Source organism: Ostrinia furnacalis, unplaced genomic scaffold (genome assembly GCF_004193835.3).
Source record: "Ostrinia furnacalis isolate ACB-3 unplaced genomic scaffold, ASM419383v2 OfSCF1131, whole genome shotgun sequence".
In the NCBI taxonomy this organism is placed as follows: domain Eukaryota; kingdom Metazoa; phylum Arthropoda; class Insecta; order Lepidoptera; family Crambidae; genus Ostrinia; species Ostrinia furnacalis.
The window spans coordinates 9,900-30,193 of NW_021131370.1; the positions used below are offsets into that span (position 1 = coordinate 9,900).

The following is a 20,294-nucleotide window of genomic DNA, read 5'->3' on the forward strand; positions in this document are numbered from 1 at the left end:
AATACCGAAAAATGTTTCAAAAAATTGTAATCCGCACTAATTTACGCTTCTAAATAATATATTAGAAACACCCTGTGATTAAATTTAACAAAATTACAAACTAAATATGCATTGTCCAAAGTTACTTGAAAACAATGAAAAAATACTTTTCAAAATAAAACACACGTGTTCGTTGTCACGGCAAAAACCACATGGCCGATATTAATTGAATTTAGTTGTGTATCGCTGAGTGTTGCAATTACAGACATTCAATAAATACTTTACGAAATATGAGGGTGGTACAATTTACCCGGCGGTACAATATACCGAACTCTCCCCTAAGCATGAACTCGTACTTCGTTTGGACTACGTTCTTGTCGATTAATGAGTGACTTGTAGATAATGTCGAATCTGCATCATCAAAATTACTTATACAGTCGCGTTACCGAAGTAATAAAAACACTTAATTGCTAACTACATAAGCCTAGGCGCAGATCACCGACTTTTAGTCGGCCGATAGTTGGGCCCGATTTTAATTTGATATGAAAATCAAATCGGTGTAATGTGCCAATACTGATTAACAGCCCAACTAAACTATCCGCCGACAAAAAGTTGATGGTCTGCGTCTAGGCAAGTGTTAGATCCAAAGGACACAAGGACACGTTGCTTTGCGGCGCCTCGGCGCCACGCAGTCTGGACTTGCGACCACCGAGACGAGGCGGGCAAGGGTGAATGCGTTGCGACGTCGGAGCGCAGCGCATCGTGTGCTTTGGCTTTTAAACTTTTATAAGTACCATGTGGTTGATAATAACCACAGCACGTAGATTAAGGCAGAAATAACTTTTATAGAAAAATACTCACCAGCACAATAATCTCCATCTTCAAAACCACTCACTCAAACACGTAAAAAGTCCCTACAATCCCTATTACCTACGAGAATAAGTTACACTACACAAACACTGCACACACCATGCAAACACAAACACGACTGCCTACATAAATAATAATATTAGAAACGATTAATTATTTTATAACAACGAAATAAAATTTCGCGTCGCGTCAACTCAATGGCAGCGAGTCCAGCGAGCCAGTGACCAAGTGACATTTTCTTTTTTTTTATCTTGTTGTTTCACGTCAACGACAACAACATTTTGACGTAGGTAATTGTAGAATTCTCAATGACGTCATGTCTTTGCCATAAGTAAATGTCCAAAAGGAGTGGGTTTCAAAAATGGAATCACTCGAGTCAACATCTCAACCCGTTTTGAGCAAGTTTTAAAATATCGAATAATTTAGTAGGCTTATTTCTAAATCTTACTTAGTACATACTCATGGAACCACCACCTTACGCATGTAAAACCTCTTAAAATCTATTTATTTAAATTATGTAAAGTATCACAATGCTCCCACAGACTAACGAAGAGTAAATACATCGTTCGTCGCTCAAAATTCATGAATGCGTGAAGCAGTCGCGACGGTTTGAATCGGAGGCTGTGAGTGTAGCCGGTCTCTGGTTCGACTCAAATACATATTTGATGAGCCAGTGGGAACTGCTTAAACTGCTGTAATAACTGTTAATTTAAATTAATACAAAAATGACTCAATTTTTAATGCCCACAGAAACAGTTTGAGATCAAACATGCCTAGTGCATACACAGCATGAAATATAACACTCGGCTAGCGTTATCTTTTTTTTTTTTCGAAAAGAGAATCTGCGCTACGTGTTGAGAATGCATTTACTCCAATTAGCAACAACTCAAAAACAGATATAAAATAATTCCGGCCACACGTTGGGCACCAATAAATTCATTGGCGCCCAACACGTTGGAGCTGCAAAATCCAGCAAACGAGCGCCATTTCTAACCTCATCGGAATATTTCGCGCCCAATAAAATACGCGTTGTAAAGGCTTACCGGAACATGTTTGCGTTCGAATACGCGCCGCTCAAAATTCAGAGCCGCGCATACGTGATGAACGCGGTGGGAACCGAAACGTGGCGCTCGCAAATGGGAATTATTTACTGCGATTAACGCTTTTAAACTTACATTATTCGGGGAAAAGAACAACATTTCATGGAAGAACGAGGCGGTAATTTTGTAGAGCCTAATCAAAAGCGTTAAACGTTCCTGTTTTGAATAATAAATAAACTTATTTATTTTGTCTCATTTTTGCAGGTTAAAAATATTTTACAGGTTAATAAACTTTAATTACTCGTTTTAAAATTTGCTGTCAAGGCTCATTATAGCGACTATTGAAAATAATCAAGATAGCGTCACCCAAGGGATTTCGCTTTATCAATATTGTTTGCTTGTATCGTATTTCGCTAATAAGAATTTCTTTTAGTAATACAATTTAATTTTCACAAAGAAACAAAAGCAAATACAATTTTCGTATCAAAGAATCGGGCAATGGTCTTTCTTGGGCGCAATTTTGAGACTTGGGCGGCGTGCGTCGGTGCCGCACGAGCGCACAAAAAGCCGCCCGCCCAAACACACCGTCTGTGTACGCGCAGCAAAGAGTGCGGACGATGAATAGTGTGGACGCGGTATTTAAGTATCATGCAACAATTCTGCGTAGTACTTTAGTCTGGTCTGTGAGCACGTAGAATTTTGTCCAATGACCCCAAGCTACCCATCCTTATCGCTCGCGCGTAATTATATTGCTGTCGCGACTGTACGACGGGCGCCCGCAGTGAGTGTGCGAGCGGGCTTTACCTGTGGTACACTACTGAGCAGGTATGTACATCAACGCCTACGGTTACACCAAGTTCTTAGTTGTAAGGATAGCAACATTAAAATTCTGCAAACCTCCAGGTGCTCCAGGCCTCCTATTAAAATCAAGTAAAATTACTTGCCATTTACGTTCTCGGTGGTTCACGGTCGTCACTAAGGGGGCGTCCATTAATTACGTGAGAAAATTTTGGCAATTTTTCAACCCCCCGCCCCCCTTGGTGAGATTTGGTGAGATTTGGTGAGATTTTTCCAGACACCCTCCCCCTCCCCACAATCTCACGTGAGATTTCTTAAAATACATATTTGCAATTTAAATGTAAATCTGTGCTTCGATTAGGATTTAATATTAAAAATAAAAACTGTTTATTCTAATTTCTTTATTGTTTAGACGGTTTAGAATAAAAAATTGAATAATTTATCATTATCGACTATCGTCTTAAAAGTATATTTATTTTTTTAATTTAAAAAACCCAGTTTTCTCGAAATTTGACCCTTTTTCTTGCTGAAAAAAATTACGTGATATTTGTCGAGACCCCCCCTCTCCCCTACGTGAGATTTAGTGAGGTTTTTCTCGACCCCCTCACCCCCCTAAACGTCTCACGTAATTTATGGACGCCCCCTAACAGTAAACAAACAAAAATGTCTAAAGATTTTTAAATGAGTGTTCATCTTGGCCACTAACTTACTTCATTTAAGTGCTTATCTCTATCCATGTACGAATAATAAACTATGCGTTATGTTATGAAGAGCAATAAATAAATTAGTACCTACCTGTTAGTTTTAAATGCCATATCCTCAGTCTCGTGGCTCCCCCGCTCTGCCAATACAAGTCATGAGGTAAATTAGTTACATTTATCTGTATTCCGCGCACGCCGTTGTTTTTCCGCTCGCGTGGCGCTGCCCAAATAGGACGGCTAAAGTATCAGAGGCCACCTTTGGCGAACGGCGGCTAATGTGGTACACGAATGTACTCGAGGGTAAAAATGGTTTTCAACTCGAATCGCGAATTACTTCAATAAATAAGACCACATTCAAAATTGTACGTTATTTATTTTATTTAAATATGTTGTACATGTGTATCAAACCGATATCCATGCAAGGGATGTTCTCATTAGTTGCACAACTTCTTGAAATGTTAAAGAATTATTATTCTACTACGGCGATGCCTATCAATTCACAAACATAGCTATTTGATGTTGGCGCCCAACGTGTTGTTTTAGATGAATATGTTTAGAAAAATATCAAACCGTGTTGAGTATTTTTTGTATAACAAATGCTGTAATGGACAACACGCATAAGTTGTAATATTAAGTTAAATTATGACTTAATTTAAAGTTTAGATCACACACATTACATTAGTTTTTATTTCACCTCAATCCATCCAGTATTACCGAAGATAGAGCCTCGAGAAGTTCACGGACTTTTTAAAATTTTCAAAATTTTCCAATATTCGCGCGTGACGTCACAACATGATTTTGCAGCCCCCGCACGTTAACCCATTTACCACTTTTTGTCTTTTCACTCTAAAATAAAATTTTACCTAACTGACATCTGTTGTTAGTTGTCATCGTTCAATCACATTTCAAACTAGGCGCTAAAAAAGTAACCATTATTATGCCACCTATTGCCAATTTTGTGCAATATGAAGCCATTTTTACATTTATGCACTTAAATATAAATTTACTGGAAAAATAACCAAGTTTGTGTCTCTGTGCTCAATAACGAGTAAATAGTCCAGTTATTTGTTAATTTTACTTGGAAAGTTTTCCGGAATTTTTGAAAATTGGTGAATAAATAGATTTCGCTATGTTCTTTCCGAATTTTGTGACCTCGTTTATAGCCGCGCGCGCGCCCGCCTTATTGAAAAAAATCCGCCTTAAAAAAGGTTTTTGACAACTACTTTTTTCATTTTATAATTTTTGGGACATAGACAAGCTAAGAAGCTTTGATAAATGTGATAAATTTCATGTAATGTAAGTTAAATAGATTTAGAGTTGTGAAACAGTCAAATTAATGTACCTGCTAAATTGCGAGTTCTTTTTTCTTTGATCATGGCAGGACACGCTGCCGGGTGTCCTAAATATGCTGAAGTATAAAAAAATTCGCGTTGCTGAAGTATACATTTTTTTTGTCTTGTTTGTTTCTACATTACATAATTGTATCCTACTAATATTATAAATGCGAAAGTTTGGATGTCTGGAAGTTTAAAATAAAGTAAAGTAATGTTTATTTCTCACCAACATAACAGATAATATTATGATAACAAACAATCAGGAAAAACAAAAAGTAAGAATGTTGGTGGGTTGATACCTGAACTAGGAAGATTCCTGTGTCTCAGGTTTGTTACTCTTTCACGCAAAAAGTACTCAACGGATTTTGTTGAAACTGTACAATATTATTGTTTGTAACCCAGATTAACATATAGGCTATAATTTATGCCGATCTGTGACACTAAATTTCACGCGGGTGAAGCCGCAGGCAAAAGCTAGTCGTGAAATAAATAGGAAAGTTTAAGGTTCTGAAACGTGGTCGCTTACTATGGGCCTCATAAGAAGGCTCAAGGTCACCCAAAGGGTGATGGAGCGGGCTATGCTCGGGGTTTCCCTGCGTGATCGAATCAGAAATGAGGAGATCCGCAGGAGAACCAAAGTGACCGACATAGCACGCAGAATTGCTAAAATCAAGTGGCAGTGGGCGGGACACATAGCTCGTAGAGACGATGGCCATTGGGGCAGAAAATTTCTTGAGTGGCGACCACGGGCTGGAAGACGTAGCGTGGGCAGGCCTCCTACTAGGTGGACCGACGATCTGGTAAAGGTCGCGGGAAGAACCTGAATGCGGGCAGCGCAGGACTGTTCATTATGAAAAACCTATGGAAAACCCAAAGGATTCACGCCTTTGTCCAGCAGTGAACGTCATTTGGCTGTAACGACGAAATAGGAAAGAATGTAACTATCAAAAATCTTCTCTAAGGCAGCATTTTTCCAATTTCGCAACGAGCGCGGCAATCACACTTAACTAACAGACTAACAGAGAGCATAGCGAAATCTATTTTAATCACCAATTTTCAAAACTCCCTGAACACTTTCCAGGTAACCACGTTAATTTGTATCAAACGACTGGACTATAATTTAATTGATATAAAAATTTGGGTACATCTTCTCAAAAACAAAAGAACTGGTGCTAAAAGGGTTAAGTGACGTTTTGACATTTGTAGAGGGCCTTGTAGAAGGGGAGGCTATGGTGCTGAATGTGGATTAACTCGAGTGTCATAGTAACTTATTAGACTGCTAAGCTTGATGATAAAGAGAAAAATATTTTATTCAATGTACATAGTCTGGTCATAAGTTCTGTCATATGATAATAACTTTTGAATTTTGAATGAAGGTTTCAAAAACATTTTTTACTGAATTAGAATTAAAAAGAAAAAATGTGCGATAGTTCGAATTTTATTGTATGTGTAGTGGACGCACAAAGAAGTCAGAACTGCAGTTGGTTATCTTTTCATTAAATGATAGGTATAGGTGTACCAGAATCTCATGGTAAACAAAAATATTGGAAAAGTGTGTCTTTCATATGGCAAATGTCTATGGATTTATTGTCACCTGTCAAAGTAAATCAAGTGAACTGTCAGTCGCTGCAGAAATTTTGTAATCTCTTCATGCCTATTTGTTATTTTTGTGAAAAAGTCGAAAAAGCTCAAGCAAGTCATATTGTTTTCAATGTGTATTGTAAAATAAGGCATAATTCAAAGTCAATCTTTGATTTTAAAGCGCGTCGTTGAATTGACAGTAAGTTGGAGTGAAATTGGATACATTTAGTTTATTACCTAACTGCGTCGGAAGGGTTTTTTTAAATATTATTCTTATAATAGCTGCTTTATCTGGGGTTTCAGGTGTACCTCACAAATTGGTGCAGAGGAATGGTGAAAATGTTATGACCATGTAAATAAAATTGAAAAAGATTTCATCAAGTAAGATGTAAGATAGAACAATTAAAATGGTGGAAGAGCAATTTATAATAAATACCTCTTTATGTTGATCATCTATTGAAGAAAAGTGGAATCCTTGGAATCGTTTTCTAGTTCTGAATGAAGTGATTAGTTATAAGTATGATACATAATAAAATTAGTTACATAAAGTAATATACGATTTACTTATTTTTCAAGACATTTTCCTATTATTATTACTGACGGGATTGCTACCATGTACCTTAGTTTTGAGTTTCCAATATTTCGGCACTGTTGCAAGCGCCATGGTCACGAAGTAACTGAAGAAATTAAAACCAGACATCGTTCAGATGTGCGTTCAAAAGACCTGAGATTTAAAAAAATCCCACGTTTTGTTTCACAGTAAGCGAAAAAAAAGTGACTTGAAAATGGAATACAAAATGATAAGGTATGGTAAATGATAAGTCTTTATCAATGAAGAAGCAGAAGTTCAATTTCATGTGTCCTCCATCTAGGCTAGTTTCTATCGTCACTTTAAGTTTGGCTGCGGTCTCAAATTTGGGCTTAATTGAGGTATTTTTTGGGTGAGAGGCATAGGAACTAATGCCGTTTTATATCAAAAATTCATACTTAGAGGTAATCAACCAGGTACAAAGTATTTCCTTGTATGTTAGTCTGCCACTCTTTAGTAAGTCCCGAAATTCCCGCTTCGGCTCCCCTACTAACCATTCTAACCATTGTACACAGATAATATCTTACATGCTGCTTTTCATGTTACTACGTCACATTTTTAAAATCCGCACGGAAAATCGCTACTAGCGGAAGAGCGCACTTTGAGCTTGAATATTTCAGTCATTTTTAAAGATATCAAAAAAGTAAAAATACAGTATTCATTCTAATTTTTTGTAGTTTTTTTTGGCATCTTCAACAAAAATTGTGCGCCATGTCCATTAAAGCCAGCCATCTCTTAGGTTTGTAGGTATTAAGTTTTACCAATCTATGCGTTGGGATAAGTATTTGAGCAGGTATAGAATCTACCAAGGCCCGATTCGACCAAACTTTTATCCGAGAATAACTCCTGGTATAACTGACATTGACAGTTTCAGTATGAAAAATATGGCAAAACTGACGATTTATTATGAGATTAATATTTACTCTTGTTTGGTCGAATCCACCCTAAATCGACGAAGTAACGTTTATGTTATGAAATACATAATAAAACCATCTTTATCTGAAATTAAATCATTTATTTGATAACAATAAATAACAAAATATACACAGCGCAGATTGAGGTTCTAGTTTACAATAGTTACATTATGTAAATGTAAAAATAAATAATATTTTATCCTTTATACATAGTATAATATATTCACTACATAACAAATATTAATATCTAAAGTTATTATGTACAAGCTACATACTAGCTTATTATGATGTAAGCCTCGGTGTTTTCTACAGTAAAACAGTGTAGTATATTCCATTGAGTCAATCAAAGTTTATAATATAACTGTTCAAAATTTTGAAAAAAGTAGGAATATGTGTTAAAAAGATTCGAAGTATCATCTATTGATACGTATAAACCTATGACGTAGGAAACGTGACATAGGAAAAAATATAGATGCTATTATTGCTAATGAAAATCCTTCGACAACAAAATAATATAGTGAAACAACGTATCAATGAGTCAAAAAGCTACATCCAATTATTTTAACGTTCAGTAGCTTATTTTTCCTAAATTATACTAATATCGCGCCATCTATCGCCGTCAATCGGAACTAACGGCAGCGCCATCTATCGGTCACTGTCGCTTCGACTTTCTATCCTTCAGCAGGCTCGCGATGAAGAACTCCCCAGCCCTATACGAGGACCGAACTAAGGGCCCACTAGCTGTATACAGAAAGCCGAGCTCATTGCCTCTGTCTTCCCACTGCTTGAACTTGGCGGGAGTGACGTACTCGAAGACTTTGAGGTGGCGTTTGGTAGGCTGCATGTACTGGCCTAGGGTCACGCAGTCCACGCCTGCTGAACGAAGATCTGTAATGGAAGCGTACAAAGTTCATAATTAATTGCTTAATAAATATTTTTTGCATGTTATCCTGCATCACATTCCACTGCTGCAACTACTCTGTAGCCAGGATCTCTACACCTTGACCGCCAATAAAAACCAACCAGTGATAGCGCGCTATTAAAGCAAATAGGCGATGTCATCAGTGACTGCAAATTGTTTTGGTGACTCATATATTCATATACAGGGTGTTAGGTAAATGGGTATATGAGCCGACACTAGCCCATGTTAACACGGTCATATAAATGGTATGGTAGCGTCAGAAAATTGATATCTTCATTTTAATTCTCCTAAGTCTTCTTTATACCTACTATAGCCTTGTCAGAAGCTGCTTAGAATACTGTTCTGTAATCTGGGCACCCAGCTACACAGTTCACTCTGAGAGAATTGAAAGGGTACAAAAAAAATGCCTCAGGATCTTATCCTTCAGAGCCGGACTCCACCGAAAACTGGTGTCCTATCAGGACAGGCTTCGCCACTTCAAGTTGACACCATTGATAGTGCGTAGAAAGCAACAGGATCTTCTTCACCTACATAAGATTTTGCACTCTGCCTTTGACTCCCCTATTTTGCTTTCCTTGCTTAACTTTAACGCCAGAATTCTTTCTAGAAACCGCAAAAAGACATTTGTATTGCAAGTATTCAAGAATAACACGTCCTTTTTCAACCCAGTAGTACGAATGTGTCGGCTTTACAATGAACTGCTACAGAACGATAGCAAAACATCGACATCACTAGATCTCGATATTTTCGAGCCTAAGCACGTCCGATTCCGTCGCAACGTCAAAAAGATCCTCTACTGCGCTTCCTCTTCGGGCATTACTTTGACATAGCTTTAAGAGTTCACATTTAGTTCCAATGTGTACTTAAAGCATTAGTACAGTTCACTCGTGATGTATAAGCTGTATTATTGCAATTAATTACACCTATACCTGTCTAAGGGACTTATAGGAGTGTAGACTAGTGTAGAGTTATACTTTTATACGATTGTTGGTGTTATAATACTCTAACAACTATCCTTTAGTCAGCCGTCTGACTAAGAGCATTATAGGAGGGTAGAGATACGGCAACCGCTGTTTAACGGCCTACTTGTACGATGTTATAGAGCTAGCATTTTAATAGAACACACGTGGTCATTTATAAAGCCAAAGGCTGTTATGTTTACTTGTTTTAGACTGTTATACAGCTAGTAGCTGTAGTAGGACTTGTTTGTGTTAATAAAATAACCTTTTTTTACTATCTGTACAAAAGTGTTTCAATGGTTCGCATGTGCACTGTAGGCTGTTAAAAGGACTATATGTGTTGTCCATTAACATCAATAGCAGTTTATTTGTCCACAAGTACTACTCTTATTTGCTTTAAGCTGAAAATGAATGTGAATGTGATATTCTATTACACTTTTCCCCAAGCCTGTTTTTAGTTGTATTTATGGTGGTTCTGTACATGATGCAGAGGAAAATATTATGCCTGAACCTGAAAGTTCCCTTCAAAATATACAGATATCAGAGTGTGATGATTGCAGTTCTAATGATAGTGAATACAATTTTGATTTAGACAATTATTTAACCTTTAGCAAAAAAATAAGAACATGGGCTATTGAAAATCGTATTCCTCATTCCGCTTTGAATAAATTGTCAGGCATAATAAACGAATTTAAACCGGGAACACTACCGTCTGATGCTTTAGGTATTCATACTTGACTATTAGTACCTGGGCTAGGCGATTTAACGGACATTAATAATTTTAATTGCGGATCTCTAAAATTTCAGTATTTGAAAGAATTAAAGATACACAATTGACCTGAACTAGGTACATCTTAAAGCTGTACATAAGTTCACATTAGAATAAATTTATACACATTAGCGCTGTAGTGGTACAAATGTGGAACTTAATATAGATAACAGCATTCTAACAGAACACATGTGAACCTAATATACGCTCACCGCATTAAATTGGAGTTATAACAGTTCACATAGCCGCAGGCGCGGATCCACCGTTGTGGGCACTGTGGGCATGCCCACAACCCTAATTTGCTTGTTTTATTTATGATCTATTGTTAAGATCGATAGGCTGATGATAAAAGCGGGTGACTGATGAGCCTTTAAAAATCGAGCGTGATTGAGCGTGAGCACGGTAATACTATAGATAGTATTACCGTGGCGTGAGTGAGTTCGTACTCCAATCCAACTCTCACTTTGCTAATTTTTAGTGGCCGTGCCCACAACCTTTTTTGAGGGCTGGATCCGCGCCTGCATAGCCGNTAATTATTTAAATTTTCATACAAATCGGACATCATAAAAAATATTTTGTATGAAAATTAAATAAATAAAAATGATGATATCGAATTTCTGACTTCACCATACCATTTAAATGCCCATGTTAACATAGGCTAGTGTCGGCTCATATACCCATTTACCTAACACCCTGTAGTGACTCGAATTACATTTAAGTTTAGTGTAAGGATGTTACCTTTCATTGTTTGTTCCACTTGTTGGTCCGTCTCGCCCAGTCCCAGCATTATTGACGACTTCGTCACGAGGTCCGGGTTGATCTCCTTCGCCGTTTCTAACACTTTCAACGTCTGGCGGTAACTGGAAATATAAAATTACAATGATATTATATTCAAACGATTCTGAAACGTCATGTGGTAAAAATCAGAACTAATAATCCAATATTGATAGTAGCGCACTCCTGCAATGGCACAGTTTGGAGTTGTCCAACGTGGCAAAAATTTAAACTAATAACCCAATATGAACCAGTACCCCGACGGATTAGCAAGCTGAATTGGCAATCGGCAGGGCACATAGTACGCAGAACTGACGTCCGATGGGGCAGAAAGGTTCTGGAATGGAGGCCGCGTACCGGAAAACGCAGCGTGGGACGTCCACCTACAAGGTGAACCGACGACATCGTAAAGGTAGCGGGGAAGCGCTGGACGCAGGCCGCTACCAATCGATCAACATGGAAAGCATTGGGGGAGGCCTATCCCAAGTAACATTTTACTCCATTTAAGAGTTCACATTTAGTTCCAATGTGTACTTAAAGCATTAGTACAGTTCACTCGTGATGTATAAGCTGTATTATTGCAATTAATTACACCTATACCTGTCTAAGGGACTTATAGGAGTGTAGACTAGTGTAGAGTTATACTTTTATACGATTGTTGGTGTTATAATACTCTAACAACTATCCTTTAGTCAGCCGTCTGACTAAGAGCATTATAGGAGGGTAGAGATACGGCAACTGCTGTTTAACGGCCTACTTGTACGATGTTATAGAGCTAGCATTTTAATAGAACACACGTGGTCATTTATAAAGCCAAAGGCTGTTATGTTTACTTGTTTTAGACTGTTATACAGCTAGTAGCTGTAGTAGGACTTGTTTGTGTTAATAAAATAACCTTTTTTTACTATCTGTACAAAAGTGTTTCAATGGTTCGCATGTGCACTGTAGGCTGTTAAAAGGACTATATGTGTTGTCCATTAACATCAATAGCAGTTTATTTGTCCACAAGTACTACTCTTATTTGCTTTAAGCTGAAAATGAATGTGAATGTGATATTCTATTACACTTTTCCCCAAGCCTGTTTTTAGTTGTATTTATGGTGGTTCTGTACATGATGCAGAGGAAAATATTATGCCTGAACCTGAAAGTTCCCTTCAAAATATACAGATATCAGAGTGTGATGATTGCAGTTCTAGTGATAGTGAATACAATTTTGATTTAGACAATTATTTAACCTTTAGCAAAAAAATAAGAACATGGGCTATTGAAAATCGTATTCCTCATTCCGCTTTGAATAAATTGTCAGGCATAATAAACGAATTTAAACCGGGAACACTACCGTCTGATGCTTTAGGTATTCATACTTGACTATTAGTACCTGGGCTAGGCGATTTAACGGACATTAATAATTTTTATTGCGGATCTCTAAAATTTCAGTATTTGAAAGAATTAAAGATACACAATTGACCTGAACTAGGTACATCTTAAAGCTGTACATAAGTTCACATTAGAATAAATTTATAGACATTAGCGCTGTAGTGGTACAAATGTGGAACTTAATATAGATAACAGCATTCTAACAGAACACATGTGAACCTAATATACGCTCACCGCATTAAATTGGAGTTATAACAGTTCACATAGCCGTATTTCATTTCCACCATTTTGTTCTACATAACCTAAAATATTTACCAAATAAATCTCCAAAATTAATGCAGATTTATCACAAAATTCGCAGATAGAGCGATTGAGTTTTGGTTTCATGTTATAATTAATTACCGTAGTATAATTATAATGCCAATACAATATCAAAAACTGAAAATTGTAGATTTCCTCTCAGCCAGTTTTAAATATTTTAAAATGAATATCGCGTTTTTACAGAGGCGCGTAAATATTTTAGCTGTAAATATGTATACATTTCACGATAAAGTTGCATTCCCAATGGCATTAACATTATTAAGTATTTAAAACCCGTGTTATTATTTGCATAAATGATTATATTATCCGCCCGAGTTGTTTCCTCTTGGCACTCACGTACAAATACCAAACTAATATTAAAATGTGGAAATAATTTAGGACACACGTGAACTTTATGTAGCATTGGAGTACTTTTGTCGGACTTTATAACTTTGAAAGCTGTGCATTTAGCCACTTGTTACTCTTTATTGTCCTCACGTACGTTGTATGGTTCACACTGCGTCCCATATAGTGCCGTAAGTCAGCCTTAAGTACGATGTTACTACTTAAACTGCTATTATAATGCTATTATACTGCTAATGTACAGCCATAGTGAACTTAAAGCTGTCTAATTTGTGCCCAAACTGGTTCTATAAAAGCATTATAGCAAGCTATACAGCTCGTATACAGCTGACATACACAGCTTGTGGAGTACATGTGAACGACTATTGAACTCTTAAATGGAGTAAAATGTTACTTGGGATGTTCAGCAGTGGACGTCCTATGGCTAAAAAGATGATGATGATGATGAACCCAGTATGATAGTAGCGCCCTCCTGTTAATGTCATAGCTGGGACGGTTCAGTGTTGGACAAGTATAATAAGTGTGGGACTGTAGCGTTCTATGTCCAGCAGTAGACTTTTAGAATATAATGATGTAGTATTTTACAACCTTATGCCCCTATATGAGGCACTTGGGAGCTCGTCCAGTATAAAAACAAACACATACCCAGCTCTAGGGTCCCGTACGAAGGGCGTGAGTCGCTCGACAGTCTCGATGTTATGCGCGAACACGTCCAGGCCGCACAGCGCGATCCTTTCGATGCTCTCACGGTTGCCTCGGAAGTCGGGCACCAGGCATTCCACTAGGATCTCGCTGTTTCTGGAAATGCATTAAAATCATTCTTTAGTGTTCATGAGGAAACCCCCCTCTAATTTACCAGAGATAAATGGAGTATTTGGCCTACACTCCCCAGGTGGGTTGGGAAACATTTAATGCTGAAAAATATACTTGTGCAGTACTTGCTATTCATTTATGCCATCTAAATACACATATTTAAAAAACTAGCGGCCGCCCGCGACTTCGTACGCGTGCATCCCGTTTTACCCTCTTCATCTAACTTAAGCGGTTTAGATTTTTTCATACAAATGTTTTTTCCCGCTAACTCCCGTTCCCGTGGGAATTTTGCAATATCCTGTTGTAACTAAGCTTTAAATTTACTAAGATACCTGCATGCCAAATTGACCTCTCTACAGATTTATTATAAAGTATAGATAGATGTTACTTACTGTCTCTTGATTTCTTTTACAGTTTCAGCGAAATGTGACGAGCCTCCGTCTGGTAGATCTGTAAAGAAATATGAGTTGTTTTAGTCACTTTCATTCGGTGATTTCTCATAGTCTTCATGAACTCACATAGCCAGGGCATTGCAGATTTGAATGGACTAGTTTTTGAAATAACGACGTAGGGACGATCACATAGGAAACGTCCAACTGTCTTAACTTAATGTATTAAAATTCAAATTCAAAACGTTTATTTGCTAAAACACAGTAATACAGTTTTTGACATAATTATTTGTAGCAAGAAATTGAAAATTTCAACAATGTTCTTGGGTCTCATTGAAAGTGCATCAAAATGGTGGTGTAACAAATATCTATTTAATCCTAGAAATCCAGAACAATTTCTGCTAGAAATTGCTCCGATAACAGTCCAAAGTTCACAGCTGAAACAACCTGTAAGTAGCACTAGTGTTGTGTCACTGACCGTCTCTGTCCACCGAGGTTAGCACGATGTACCCGAGCCCCCATTGGTGGATGGCGAGCGCCGTGTTGCGAGGCTCGTCTACATCCAGCGGCGGCGGCGCTCGAGACGTCTTCACCGAGCAGAACATGCAGCCTCGAGTACAAGTGTCGCCCATAAGCTGGGGACAACAATATGAGATGCCAATGAGGGCTATCGCATTTGCACTCACCAGGCGGGCTAAGGCTGGTTTTAGAGTCACGCTGACGCACGCTGACCGTCAGCGCTGATAGCCGAATTGTATGAAGCGTCGGCGCCGAGCGGTCAGCGTCACTCAGGAACGTTCCCTTCAATTACATACATATTGATCTGTCAGCGCCGACGATCAGCGTGCGGTCAGCGCGACTCTAAAACCAGCCTAAGATGCGCGCCGTGATATATCTTACCGATTCATCATCCTTATCAGGTCATGTGGTCTCCACTGCAAACACATGTTCCTCGCTAATGTGCCACAACAGGCAAGAAATGTTGATCTTGGCTAGACAGGTTGTGGAGGCCAGAGGTGCAATTGTGCAAAGCAATCGTAGTCATTTAACAGATCAAAATGTACGCTATATTATGTCAAACGCCTTACAGATGTTATCTGCATACAACAGATTTTATTGCACCTCTGATGTTCATGTATTTGACCCATGAGGAAAGCATGTTGGAAGTTGGTAGTCAATTCTCTTGTATAAAATAAAGTTCTGAATCCAATTTAGTGTCCTATATTCAAGTAAGCAGATAACAATGCAAGAAACTTTTGATATTATTTTTAGGTCATCCAATACTATTCATCTTATCTGCATAATTATAATAATAACAAATATTTGTTAACAGACTAGGTCAGATGTCGTTTATTTGGCTTTATTAACAAAATAAACATTCCTATTTAAATTATTGACAATTTATATTTTACAAACTGACAGACAGAACAACAATGTGCACATTAGTAGAACAAAATATAACATAGGATAGGATTTATTAATTAGTTTTCAATAATTTGGCACAGCTCCATGCTTAAATACCTGGCACACACTGGCTCAACACAAATCCTAGCATTAGAAATTAAATTCTGAAATATATGTTACCATAATAGTAGCTGTGGAAGTGCCATGTTTGCCCCCACTCCAGCATTCTCCTATGTTCGGACATCGAGCCTCTTCACATACTGTGCTTAACTTCAAAGTCCGGAGCTGTTGCTTTAGTTCACTGAACTTTGAACCTAGAACACAGACACCATTGTATTATAAAGAGCTGACAATGAGAAACCCTGGTATTTTAAAAATATATGGCCATTTAATGGAAAGTAAACAATAATTATTACATCAGCTCATTAATAAGATAAGCAGTTATTATCTTTGCAAGTCAACAAGCACGGAAATAAGTTCAAAAGTAATAATGAAACAAATTAAGTTTACAATAATTTACGATACTAATGACATATCGATTTGGCATTTTTTAACAAAGCTTTACACTTATTTTTTTCTCATATTTTTAAATATAAATAAAATTAAAAAGGTATTTGAGCACCTTAACAGAAATTTATAGAAAACACTTTCAGATATATTTATCAAAATATGCCATACCATGAGTAGAAATCAGCATTTATCGCAAATCAGCTGTAATGGCAAGGCCAAGAAACAACACTATGGCTTCTGTAAACAATATAATACAGAAAATACGGTACAAACCTGTAGGAATCGTCGTCTTCAGCCATGGGGGAAGACGAAGACGCTCTTGCTCCCCTTTTTCCCTTTTAAGTTTCCCTTCATATTCCTCCCAATTTTTCGGTCTGTCTTCTGACACAAATTCTGCTAAGCTGGGTCCTTCCTTAAGTTTTTCTCTGATGGCGTCAAGTTTACTTGATGTATGCTTACATCTTTGAAGCTAAAAATTGAGAAATAAATTACATTATCATTTAAAAGTCATTAAAACAGAGAATTATTGATTCAGAATCAAAAGGTTATGAACTTTACTTACGTCACATTTTTTAACCAGAAAACAATATCTGGCGTTGTTTCGGAGCATAATTAATAATAATTATCGTTAATTACACCGTGCTTACGAATGGAAATCCACAAAAGATGTGAAAACACAACAAATTTTAAAATTAAGTCTTGTTTTTATCGTAACATCGCAATGAAGCTGTGTTTGTTTTTAGTTAACTAATTTTCTCTATTCAACGCTGGTGTTTTCAAATGTATTGAGATTTCTATATAAAACAGTGGTGAATTTCGACTGTATAAAAATTGTACCACAATGGAACAAGATTTCAACATCACAATGACAGACAGTAATTGTCACTGTCAAAAGCCTAAAGGGAATGATTCTTGTATAACTGGCCGATTCTCACAATAACCCTAATATTTTTTATTTCAAAAAAGTTGCTGAAATTAAGTCGCTCAGTGAAAGTTGAAGCTAATCAGCGTGCTTGTTTTGTTGATGGCTCAACCATCAACTCTCATTGCGCGACCTATAAGTATATCTTTTTCAAATATTTTCATCCAAGGGCCCCGTCCCCGAACAAACAACACAGCAAATGTTCGGGATTACTAATGTTTGGCCAAAAAACGTTTCCCAAATTATCACATCGCAAACAACGTTTCGCAAATTTTTATTTGGCAAATTCTCATTTGGCAAAGCAACTTATTGCAAACTTTTAATTCGCAAATGTTGTTTTTGGCATATTATTGTTGACCAAACAAATTATTTGGGATATAATATTTGGCAACATAAAACATTTGGTAAATAAACATTTGCCAAGTAAAATTTGGCCAAATGATAATTTGACCAAATGAATTAGTTGCGAAAAGTACAGTTGCTAAAAGTTCATTTGGGAAATGAAACTTTGGCGATAAGTTGTTTGCGAAGTGAAATTTGGCGAAAAGTAATTTGGCCAAACGGAAGGATACCAAATGTTCGTGAAGCGTTTGAGAAAAATTAATTAGCTTTCTGTCTGCTTTTACACAAAGATGCACTTGCATGCATTCCGTTTACGTTACGTTTGTTGAACTAGCGCAAGAATCTAGTCGTTAATTCCTCTATGGCGCAAAGCACAAAGCGACACGCGATATTTGTGCAAACAGCTGATTTTCGTTTGTCGTCCAGTCCACAAAGTACTGTCCAGTCGTAAAGAACATAAAAGAGTGTCCAGTATAACTGTCCAGTCGCGTTGAATATTTAGTGTAGGGGAAGCCTTTGTACGTTTTATGAACGTGTATCTCTTTTATTTTAAAGNTCAACAAAAACTATCCTATGTCCTTTCCCGTAACTCAAACTATCTCTATGCCAAACTTCATCAAAATCGGTGCAGTGGTATAGGTGTGAAAGCGACATAGACAGACAGACGAGAGTTACTTTCGCATTTTAAATATAAGTAGAGATAAATGCAGATTTATTTCTCGAACTTGTTATTTTCAGCATACAAATCTGAAGCACATTTGAAGTCTCTCTGACGTTTGACCAAAACACCCTCCATCAGGCCCTGACTGAGATAAGCACTGAAGTTATTTGATTACTATCTGATTCAACGTCATCCTATCAATAAAATCTCCTCAAAGAAAACTTTATCCTACAAAAAAAAGGACGTTCAATCAATTTCCCGAATTCCAAATCTTTCCGGAAAACTTTACATAATTTTTCTGTTCATCTAAATCTTCTTTGGACATCAAAGAATAGGGAAAAAACTGAAGGAATTCTTGAGTTTTGTAAGGACAATTTTAGCATCCTTTTTATTTATGTAGAATTTTAAGAACTTTTCTGTATGGTCCCTAAAAGTACACCATAATTTGTACATTATTTATTATGTCTACCTACATATTGGTATGACGTGTTACTAACTCCTTTTAAGCTCTTTAAAGTCTACCCCCAAAATCATTGACCGGTAAATCCTCTTCGACGGACGGGTGTTGTGTATTGAGTCTTAAAATAGCCTGGCATTTGAGGGTTAGTACTGGAATATTATATTGGTGGTGTACATGTTTGTGCATGGTAGATTAGAGTTACCTACTACGAGTACATATTTATTGAAAGCTTGATGTAGCTACTGTCGCCTGTATATTAATATCTACTGGCTTTTTCTGTACTTTTGGAACTGAGTTGATCAATAGCTGTTAAACTTACTATGTGCGTTCCCTTCGAGAGGGCACTGTTTCGTATACATAAAGATTTAGCAGAACCTCTAATACAATAGGCTAGTTTCCTAAAAAAAATTTTTTATTCCGTCAATTTTAATATAAAAAAATATTGGACACGTATATTTTTAATTGTCAATCAAACAAATAATTACATAGTTATCGTGCGTTGAAGTTCCGCGTGACGTCACAAAGTGCAGCACTTTTACGCACTCACTGACGTCACGTGCCTTTTCTTTACAACTTTGGCACGCTTTATCTCTTTACATTTTCATTAGTTTTAAAAAGTGAAAAATAGGTGTCGTGTATTTTTTGATAAGCTAACTGACGGACTAATTAAAACTCTTGCTTTTTTACCCATGAAACATTTCTATTGTAGCCAGAATGATAAAGTAAGTTGGACTCTACAACTCGCTGATTGGACACAGTTCATCTGAGGGACCACTCAGATGAACTGTGTCCAATACCAAACCTTCGTTTACCACAGTGGCCTCTCGAAGGGAACGCACATAACTTACTCATCTAATCATGTATTATGTTTCTTTGGATAAAATATGTACTTCTTCTCCTTCTTGTCGTGTCGTTGACCCAAAACTCAAAAAAGAGAGGCGTTGTCAGTAGCATACTAATAATAATTCTAATGATATATTTTGGTATTCGAAACCAAAAACATGCCTTGTCCTGCATAAAAAAAATTAGGCCTAGAGTCAAACCAATGCTACTTTGTCCCTCTGGGCATCGAACTAAAGTCTTTGGCTCAACTACTTACCTACCCAAACTACTACTCCACAACCACAATTCCTCAACAGGAGCAAAACATTTACGGGAATCCAATAACATACAATTTGCTATTCACAATCGCTGAACAACTCGAATATAAACTTTATTCGATCCTTTATTCAGGTATCACAATATGATACCCTACAGTTGTATGGAATCCTCCAAATAGAAAGTCTGGGGTAACTCCAACGAAGTTTGTGGCAAATCCCTTCCAGCGTCAGCCGGAGCTAGGGCTGCCACAATGATTGTCAGAAAAGTCAAACATTTTATTAGCCCGACAGATAGAAATAGCCCGACGGATTAGCAAGCTGAAGTGGCAATGGGCAGGGCACATAGTACGCAGAACTGATGGCCGATGGGACAGAATTGTTCCGGAATGGAGGCCGCGTACCGGAAAACGCAGCGTGGGACGT

General features: G+C 37.3%; 1 protein-coding gene across 1 annotated transcript; it reads right to left on the bottom strand.

Annotated features, from left to right (window-relative positions):
• Nucleotides 1–8,019: 8,019 nt before the first annotated feature.
• Las (lipoyl synthase, mitochondrial) lies at nt 8,020–17,242 on the bottom strand. Its single transcript, XM_028302543.1, has 8 exons — nt 16,949–17,242; nt 16,660–16,855; nt 16,057–16,190; nt 14,951–15,107; nt 14,476–14,533; nt 13,916–14,068; nt 11,195–11,316; nt 8,020–8,694 (listed from the first exon to the last, which is right to left on the bottom strand). Exons 1-8 carry the CDS (start codon nt 16,994–16,996, stop codon nt 8,459–8,461), a joined length of 1,104 nt encoding a protein of 367 aa, XP_028158344.1. The 5' UTR covers nt 16,997–17,242; the 3' UTR covers nt 8,020–8,458.
• Nucleotides 17,243–20,294: the final 3,052 nt, after the last annotated feature.

Excerpts from the sequence above, each read along its gene's own strand:
- Las (XM_028302543.1), bottom strand. The coding sequence starts at position 16,996 with ATGCTCCGAAACAACGCCAGATATTGTTTTCTGGTTAAAAAATGTGAC. Across the intron at positions 14,534-14,950 it reads AACCTCGGTGGACAGAGACG|ATCTACCAGACGGAGGCTCG; the intron begins GTCAGTGACACA and ends ATTTCTTTACAG. Across the intron at positions 14,069-14,475 it reads GTAAAAGAAATCAAGAGACA|AAACAGCGAGATCCTAGTGG; the intron begins GTAAGTAACATC and ends ATGCATTTCCAG.